This window comes from Microcaecilia unicolor, chromosome 1, assembly GCF_901765095.1.
Source record: "Microcaecilia unicolor chromosome 1, aMicUni1.1, whole genome shotgun sequence".
Lineage (NCBI taxonomy): Eukaryota > Metazoa > Chordata > Amphibia > Gymnophiona > Siphonopidae > Microcaecilia > Microcaecilia unicolor.
This window is the reverse complement of record NC_044031.1, coordinates 678,362,100-678,371,804: the sequence shown is the minus strand read 5'-3', so window position 1 is coordinate 678,371,804 and position 9,705 is coordinate 678,362,100. Positions and strand designations below refer to the sequence as shown.

At 45.6% G+C, this 9,705-nt stretch overlaps 1 protein-coding gene across 3 annotated transcripts in view; it reads left to right on the top strand.

The window, feature by feature from the left end:
• Nucleotides 1-2,154: 2,154 nt before the first annotated feature.
• The window catches only part of ARIH1 (ariadne RBR E3 ubiquitin protein ligase 1), a 420,527-nt gene continuing 412,976 nt past the window's right edge, over nucleotides 2,155-9,705 (top strand). For all 3 annotated transcript variants that reach the window (XM_030187624.1, XM_030187631.1, XM_030187615.1), the window contains exon 1: nucleotides 2,155-2,898. In XM_030187624.1, the coding sequence (XP_030043484.1) occupies nucleotides 2,614-2,898 (285 nt within the window). In that variant the 5' untranslated portion in view covers nucleotides 2,155-2,613. The remainder of the gene's footprint in view (nucleotides 2,899-9,705) is intronic.

Here is a 9,705-nt window from a genome sequence, read left to right as displayed (position 1 = left end):
CTCGTATGGTTAATTGTACCCGATCAAATTGTGTTAATTTTGGACCAACTTTGTTAAATTGTAGCTCCTACGAAAATGTTTCATATATTTATAAATTTACTCATTTACCCCCTGGCTGGTTTTGGTCATGTGGAATGTATACCTTTAATTATATTCCAGCTAATATATCTGATGGTACTACATGCTGTCTAAGTCGACTCACTATGGTACTTCCCAGTAAACATATTTTATTTTCTAACTCCTCACATATGCGATCCAAGCGTATGACCCTTGCTGCCAATTGCAATGATAATGTTAAATTTCTGAGTCAAACTGAATATCTGGCACTTGCATTTCATTAATAGGTGTCCCTGCATTGGCAGCGGCAAATGCAAAAAATATTCGTGAATTAGCCTGTTGGGCAATTAAATCAATCAATGCAACCTCCACTGCTATTAGTTTACTTAATGCTGAGCAACAGCAATTACGTCATGGAGTTTTACAAAATCGAGCAGCCATTGATTATCTTTTATTACTTAACCATCATGGTTGCGAAGAGTTTCAGGACATGTGCTGTTTTAATTTATCTGACAATTCAAAGGCCATTGACAAACAATTAGCTTTCCTACGGAATTAACTACTCATATTACTATTCATAATAACCTACTCTCTGATGTATGGGATCAATTGTGGCAATGGATCCCTTGGACCTGGCTCCGCCCTATTATCCAGTATTTAGTCATTGGTATTTTTGTTTTCACTATTTTTTGCTGTTGTATACAATGCATTCCTAACCTTTTTTCTTTATGTTTTCCTCGTCCATTCGCTCCAACACGTCACTCTGCTCAATATGTTTATAAGCTATTACAAACATCTCCACCTCCATCTCCAGCTGGCACACCACGGAGATTTCATTAAAAAAAAAAAAAAAAAAGGTGGAGATGTAGATAGAATGTATTTGGATACAGGCAGCAGATGATGTTTTGTATATTCCTGAGAATCTAGCATGTGATGTTTTTGTTCTTTCCTGAGAAAGTAGCAGAATAGCAGGTGATGTTTGTACATTCCTGAGCAGGTTCACGAGCTGTTCATGTAGAGTTGTTCTTGTAAGCAATGCATGATCATGGTTGTGTAAGCAAAATGTAACCAATAGTAATGATAATACATGTAATATCCATGAATATTCATAGAGTATATAAGAAGGGGATTGACTCCCAAATAAAGAGTTTTTTGCCCAGACACACGAGAGGAGAGTTATTTTGCAACAGGGACTGTCTCTTTGTGTCAGGTGTTCAGCGCTGCGTGTGTCTGTTAGCGCTATACAAATGCTAATAACAATAATAATTATATTCAACGAAGTTAGTGATATAAAGTTAAAAACTAGCACTGGGAAAAATTGTCTTTCCATAAATTAGGTTACACGGCAACTTAAGACTCCAAAACTAAAAGTTTCACTGAGTTTATCATAAGCAACCGTCATAAAATGTATTCTCCATTAAAATACGGAATTCAGTAATAACACTTGAAACTAGAACTGCATATCTGCCAAGTTACCCATTCCAGGAGGGGAGACTTTTTGGCCAGTCCTGATTTAAAACTTGCATCCCAAAGCAGTGTAGTATTTGTAGTCCATGATTCTATCCATTGAAATCAGTGCTGCAGATCCCATAACGCACCAGGATGAAGTTGGCAGAAATCCAGGACCGGTCAAAAGTCTCTCTCCTGGAATGGGTAACTTGGCAGATCTGGAACTGCAATAAACATTCCTACATTCGAGATGACACATTCAATATGGCAGCATTTAAGAAATTCTGTAGCATCTTCTGCCACCTTCAATATGGCAGTCTTGACTGTCAAATATCAAGAGACATAGCCATCTTTGACTCAGACCTATAGAGTTCGCAGTCTTCGTTTAACTTCATGTCGCGGTAGTTAAAGAATAAATAATTTACTACATAAATGCTGATATAACGACTAAACTTTCTACTAAATACGGAAAGTCGTCTGTCTCTTGTTTAAAAATAAAGTCGCTTATTATAAATGTTTGCCACACTCAAAATGGCGCTGGCGTCAGGACAGACCAAAAACTTAATGATCAGGAGAAGGGAATTCGGCGACCTGTGCGGTACGTCATTACGTAGCGCGCGTGACGCATCGTCCCTTTGTTGGCTAAGCGGCGGCGCTGTGTTGTTTTATCGGAGAGGCCGGAGCAGAGTCTCTTGTACAACGCAGAGAGGGAAAGGGGGACGAAGAGTAAAAGAGAGAGAGACCGAGAGAGGAAGAAGGGGGAGGGGGAGTCAAATGATACACTGGCCCGCAAGCAACAGCAGAGGGACGGCCGCCAATTAAGAGGCGAGCCTTAGCCCCAGCCACACAACGCGTACAGACACGGCGCGAGACGTAAGGCAAGGAGACAGCGCGCAAGGCGCAGGGAGACCGAGAGGGAACGTTCGATCCGCAAGGCGCGAGACGCAGGGACAGAGAGACGGTAGAGCGCTCCGGCCGCAGGGCGCGCGAGCCGAGGAGGGGAGAGGGAAAGGGGAGGGAGGAGAGTCCGCGCCAGGCCCAGGCCCAGGCCTCCCTCTCTCTCTCTTTCTCTCTCTCCTAGTTTGAGAGACCCAGACCTGCTGCGCCATGGACTCAGACGAGGGCTACAACTACGAGTTCGACGACGACGAGGAGTGCAGCGAGGACAGCGCGGAGGAGGAGCCCGAGGACGACAACTTGGACCTGGGTGAAGTGGAACTGGTAGAGGCCGGCCTCGGGATGAGCGAACGGGACGGCCTGTGCGGAGAAACTGGCGGTAGCGCCCTGGGGCCTGGGCAGGACGAGGAGGATTACCGCTACGAGGTGCTGACGGCTGAACAGATCCTGCAACACATGGTGGAGTGTATCCGGGAGGTCAATGAGGTCATCCAGGTGAGGCTGGAGAGGGTTGTGCTACTGCTCACCCCTTCGTACCAGGCCTCCAGGAAGGTCCATGGATGAGAGAGAGGCCTATGTGGAGAGTGCAAGACTGGGACCGGGCAAAGGGTGGTGTGAGCAGTGGTAGGTACCAAAGCTGTGAAGGAGATGATACGGCAGAATTGTTATTGTTTCTCTTTGTTGAGTTTGGTCTTAGTTTTACTCGTATTGTTGAGATAAGGGTCATCAAGCAAGCGTAGGTGGTGCAATTTTTATAGGAGTCAAGAGGTTGGGGTTAGTATTTCAGAATTAAGTTCATTTTATCAGGTCAGTGCAGTGTTTACTTAGCATTGACCTATGATAAAAGATGCATAACTTCAAAGAGAAGTAATCACAAATGGTCATGGTCCAAAATGTCACTTATATAACTTATTTGCAAATCTTTATGCTTAGTTACTCAACTAGATTAACTTGGGTAGTCATTTTGTATTGTGGGAAAGCGCTATAGAATATGCATCTTATGGAGACAGTACATGACTTGCCCATTTCTGGGAGAGATCTTTATTATGTTGCTTTATCGCCCATCCTTCACACCCTTCTAGTTATATTGGATCTCTTTTTCCAGTTACTTCCAATGGGAACAGAGGAGCGCCAACCATAGGAATAATAGAAGAGATTAGTTATTTGAAATTTTTTTTCTTTGTTTTGAGACTTTAGGCATAGAGAAACTTGCCAAATGAATGCACTTCAATAACTTGAGTGATCTGTGAAGTTGTGTAAGCGTTTTTGAGCATGACACTTTCTTGTTATACTTACTGCACTCCTCCCCGTGTTGGCTGTCAATTGTATTATTTTTAGTTGAACTCAGAATCCCAAGACCGATTTATTTGGTTTGCTGGGTGTGGATAAGCAGGAAATAGATGTAACAAACGTTCAGGAATTTAGTTTAATAAGTAACCAGCATTTTAACATATCTATTGCTTTGCCATTGCTCAGGTGTTAATATTTGTTGGTGAATACTTTTGTTTCTTAGTTCAGATTTGGCCTACTTAGTTCAAAGCTAGATGCTGAATGTGCAAAACTAGGATGAAAAGGGTCTGTCCTAGTGGCAGTATATAGGTCAGTCCAGGACAATAAGAGACCCAAGTTTTGCTCATTTGAGCTTGCAGGGATTGTGGGTTCTGCCAAAGCATCTTTCAGAATCCACTTAGTGGATGATAACCTAGTTTTTTTGTGCAGTATTGATACTGTGGTTGGAACTCGGTGCATGTGTACTTAGGTTATTATTATTTTATTTTTGTTACATTTGTACCCCGCGCTTTCCCACTCATGGCAGGCTCAATGCGGCTTACATGGGGCAATGGAGGGTTAAGTGACTTGCCCAGAGTCACAAGGAGCTGCCTGTGCCTGAAGTGGGAATCGAACTCAGTTCCCCAGGACCAAAGTCCAGCACCCTAACCACTAGGCCACTCCTACTAATAGCTGAGTTAAAGAGAATAGGGCTTAAAAAATGTTGGGGATGTGGGGAGAACTTCAGGTGGCTGTGAATAAAGATGTATGCTGCCATATCTTAGTCGGGGGGGGGGGGGGGGGCAGGTTTTGATTAAACTGGAAGCCAGATAGGGAAAGAATAATATTTCAAGGCAAAAATAAATTATACTATAAGGAAAATGTAATCTATGGAGACTAGACAGTTTATAAGCATTCAGGTAAAGCACCACTGTACTGTCTGTATTTTTGTAGTTCAATAATACACAAGCATAGCACCACTGAACTTGACTAAGTAGAAGTCCATAGGATGAGTTATTTTGTTCCCTCTCAGGATAATGTTTCCAAATAGTGCCAGAAGGAGCTTACTTCTTAAGCTCATAGCATGTGATAAATATAGACGTTCTTAATTTTTTATTTCAATTTAGTGAGACCCAAAACAGTTTGAAATGTGCATCTTCAACATGTTTTTAATTATCTGATTTAATTTTTTGTTATGTGAGGATCTTGTTTTGCCTTGTAAATTACTTAACAGGTACCACAACAGAACTCACTGCTGCTCAGCATTGCTGCATCTTGTCAGTATGCTGGGAATGTATAACTTCTGTTCACAATATTAAAATGTAATTTGCCATATTTCTGGGGTGGCGGGAAAAGACTGGAGGTTATACAGAAAGCTGGTATGTTGAAGCAATGGCGTACCAAGGGTTTTTGAACAATAGTATGTGTGAGGTATATTTAGGGGAAGGGGGGTACTGAATTGTTTCTGCAACTTTTGGTACTGATTGTGAGAAATACATAGGATAATACTCAATAAAAAGAAATTATATCCAGTGTTTTTTGTACTGAATAAATCTCCATTGAGAGTCTGACCTCCAAAACATTGGTAAAAGGCATTAAATGCTTCTTGCTGCCTTGACTGTACCAAACAATAACTCCTAAAAGGAGGTATAGAGGGATGTTCTGAGATGACTGTGTCTGACAGTAGTGCCCCACTCAAGCTTGAAAATAATTTGAACCTAGTGGTTAGAGTGGTGGACTTTGGTCCTGGGGAACTGGGTTCGATTCCCACTGCAGGCACAGGCAGCTCCTTGTGACTCTGGGCAAGTCACTTAACCCTCCATTGCCCCAGGTACAAATAAGTACCTGTATATAATATGTAAGCTGCATTGAGCCTGCTATATGTGGGAAAGCGCGGGGTACAAATGTAATAAAAATAAAATAAGTTTACTGAATTGTATATGCCACAGAGTAGTTAACCAGTGATACTGTAACTTGAAGTTTGTTTTGAAAATTGTGTATCCACCTTATGAGCCTGTGTAAAAAATTATAGTGGCTATTTTTGAATGCAAAATCATATGAGGAATCTCCAGGTTGGTATTTTAATTTTGTTATGTATTGTGAGCAGTTTGCTTGTACCTTGGGTAAGTCAGAGGTGTGATAAAATAGCGTGCCATTAAACTTTTAGAAGTAGACATTAAATTTTCTACCCTTCAAGAATTTCATGAGGTCTTGGTGCAAGGTAGTTTTTATGTATTGCAAGGTTGAGTATTCGGAAAATCAGTTAAAAAGGAATAATTTAAGATTTTTGAATTTCCCTAAGCCCTTGTTAATGTCTGTGAATGTGCTCTGGAAATATGATGGTGGAGCTTAGTATCCTCCTTGTCTGGAGGAGGTAAGAGTAGAACTTTGGACCAGCAGGAAAGGAAAGAGCTTCAGTAAGTTTGAACTTGACTGATTTTCTTCAATCATCTTTGGAAGTGATTAGACAGAGGACTCTGCTTGAAGCTGATAGTATATTGTCTTGTGATTATACTTCAGACATAGTTTTTTTTTTGTCTTATGCATTTCCTGATATCTAGTAATATCTAAAAAGGAACTTCCTGGCTTATAAATGAAGGGTCCTGGCTCTAGTGCTACCTGTAGTTAATAGAAAATTAATAAGGCTTAAATTTAAAAGATTACCTTTTTGCAAACACCCAGTAAATGCCTACCTGTTCAGCCTGGCATTCTTTGTTTTCAAACTTTGTTTTTCTTGTTTGACAAGTGACTATAATCAATTCAGAAAAGAAGTTAGGGCAGGGGTTCTTAACCATTGATGCCTATACTCCCAAGGGGCTCATGAGGAGGTCACACGGGGTATGGAGAAGGGTCTTGAAATCTGAGGCAATATATTGAAATTTCCATTACGTTCTATCCCACTATTCCAGGACAAGTAGGTAGTTGTGTCCATCGACCAGCAGGTGGAGATAGAAAATCTAGAACTGAGCACTACTACCTAGCCACGTACTAGCCGCCCAGTTCTTCAGTATCTTCTGTCTCCAGCAGGTGGATGGACATACTTCATTTCTGTCTGTGTTCCAGTTGGTTTCTCCTGGTTCGGTTGGTGACTGGTTTCCAGTTGTCACACCTGAGGAAATTTAGACATACCTGGTGGTGCTGGGTCCCTTTCTTGCTCCCGCCTGGAGGCTTTCTTCCCTTTATTTCCCTCCTGAGCCTCTCTTGTGGCAGTGTCTGTGCAGCAACCAACAAAAAAAAAAAAAAAAAGAGAGCCACGTTTCTTCTGGCCGTACCAGAACATCTCCAGTCCGGCGGTGTCGGTTCTGGCTGGGGAGGTGAGGAGGTTGGAGAGTTCGGGGGGTACACACCCTGTTTCAGGATCCAGGTGGTGAGTTGGGGATCTGTTAGCGGGCCGTGGTAATGGTCGCACGGTTCCTGCGGCGCACTTTTTTTTTCTATTAAACACTAGCGCCAAAAGTAAAAAAAATAAAAAGTAAGAAGAGGGAGCAAGTTAGCGGGCTTGCAGTGCGCTCTTGCAAGTCGGGCCTCTGACCGGGTGTTTTTTGTTGTGGTGGCATGTCTGTCCCTGCTGAGGTGGTGAAGCACTGCTCCTCCTGTGGGGATAGATGCTCCTCAGGCCGCTGCATGGTGTGCAGACCGGTGTCCCCTAGTGGAGGAGGAGATCCTGGTGGCCTTTCTTTGGGGATAACGGGCCTGGATCAGCGCTCTGGGTCCCCGGGGGATCTCTTGGTGACTCCTCTCTGGCGGAGGTGGGAACTTCGGCCATTTTGTCCTCCGCGGTCAGGGAACGTGCTCTACCAGTGGTAGAGAAAAGGGGCAGTCGCAGCAGGGGGCTTACCTGATCAGGGTATGCCTTTTTTCCTTGAATTTGTCTTGTTAACGCACCATTTTTATTGAAGCAGGGGGGGGGGGGAGCTGCTCTTCGTACTCCGGGGGTGCTGAGTTGGATTCAGTCCCTCCTCCTCCCAAGAGACTTCGGCCTATCCTGTTGGACGAACTTTTGGAGGGTTGTTCTCCCGTTTCTCCGGGGTCAGATGCGGAGTCCGCTTCATGGGGGAGCCCTTTGGTCCTGGAGCCTTTAGAGGAGGGGGAGCTCCCCTCGGGAGACGGGGATGACCCTCGGGTGCTCCGGCTTTTTCAAAAAGATGAATTGAGTGTGTTGATTTTGGAGTCCTTATCGGCTCTCCATATCTGAACCTGGGGGGGGGGGATTCTTCAGGTTCCCAGAACTCTGGTCCCATGCGGGGGCTTAGGTGTCCCTCTAAGGCCTTCCTGATGCATCCAGATATTCAGGATTTAATCTTTGCAGAGTGGAATACCCCCGATGCATAGTGGAATACCCCTGAAGCGTGTCTGTGAGTGGGGAGACCCATGGCTCGTCTCTACCCTTTGGTTCGGGAAGAAAGGGAGAAGTTGGGCTTTCCTAAGGTGGATTCTTTGGTGACAGTAGTCACCAAGAAGACGACCTTGCCTGTGAAAGGCAGGGTGGCCTTAAAGGACCTTCAGGGTAGAAAATTGGAGCAGGTCCTGAAACAGGCCTTTTAGGTGTCTGCCTTGGGCTTGCAGGCTGCGATTTGCAGTTCCTTTGTGGTCCGTGCCTGTCTGCAATAGCAACAAAGGTCAGGGGCCAGGAGTGGCTCGCGGGTGGGCTAGGACGGAGGCAGCAGGTCTTGCTTATCTAGCGGACGCCATGTACGACATGCTTAGGGCTTCGGCCAAGTATATGTCGTTGGCGGTCTCCGCAAGGCGACAGTTGTGGCTCCGGGCTTGGTCTGCGGATGCGGCGTCCAAAGCTCGGTTGGTCAAGCTGCCCTTTCGGGGGAAGTTACTGTTTGGCGAGGACTTGAGTAATCTGGTGAAAGAGCTTGGAGAGTCTAGACCCCAGCGGCTGCCTGAGGACCGGCCTAGGTTGTCTGGTCGGCAGTCCGGGTTCTCTCGTCCTCAGTTTCAGGAAAGTAAGAAATACAGACCAGGTCGCCTGGCCTTTGGGCAATGTAAGTTTCAGCTCCATCAGTCCTTTTGGGGGGACAGCAAGGGGACCGGCAAGTCAGGTCGGACAGGTCCTCCTGCCCGACAGTCGCAATGATGGTGTGTTGGTCCACGTGTTCAGTCCGATAGGGGGATGTCTTCAGGCGCCTTGTAGCGCTATAGAAATGCTAAATAGTAGTAGTAGTTGTTCCAGGACGCGTGGGCCTCCATTACATCAGATCAGTCGCTTCTCTCTTCTTACAGTCTCTGTGTTAAGGTTCTGTCCGAGAGGCACAAGTCAAGTCCACCGTTCAGGCATTACTGTTTCTTCAGGCCATTGTGCCCGTGCCGCTCGACAAGCGTGGACAGGGGAGGTACTCCATCTATTTCGTGGTCCCCAAGAAGGGAGGCACGGTCCGGCCCATTCTGGACCTTGAGTGTCAACAAATGCCTGCGGGTTACTTACTTTCAGATGGAAACCCTCAGGTCCGTCATTGCCTCCGTGCGGGAGGGCGAGTTTCTCACCTCTCTCGATCTCAAAGAAGTGTACTTTCATATTCCAATTTGGGGCCTCCATCAGCACTTCCTTCGTTTCGCTGTACTGGGTCAGCACTACCAGTTTCAGGCGCTCCCATTTGGCCTTGCTACGGCCCCAAGGACCTTCTCCAGAGTGATGGTAGTGGTGGCAGCCTTCCTCCGGAAGCAGGGTGTTCGAGTGCACCCTTACCTGGACGACTGGCTAATTCGTGCGTCGTCCTACCAGGACAGCTTGGAAGCGACTTCCATGGTTGTCAGGCTGCTTCAGTCCTTGGGATGGGTGATCAATTTCGAGAAGAGGTGCCTGATCCCCTCTCAGCACCTGGAATACTTAGGTTTTCTATTCGATACCCAGTGGGCTTGGATCTTTCTGACCGACCCGCGGCGGGTGAAACTGGTGAGGCAGGTATGTTCCCTTCTGTTGGCCGCCAGTCCACAGGTTTGGGACTACGTCCAGCTTCTGGGGTCCATGACAGCGGCCATGGAGGTAGTCCCTTGGGCGCGAGCTCACATGTGTCCGGTTCAGAG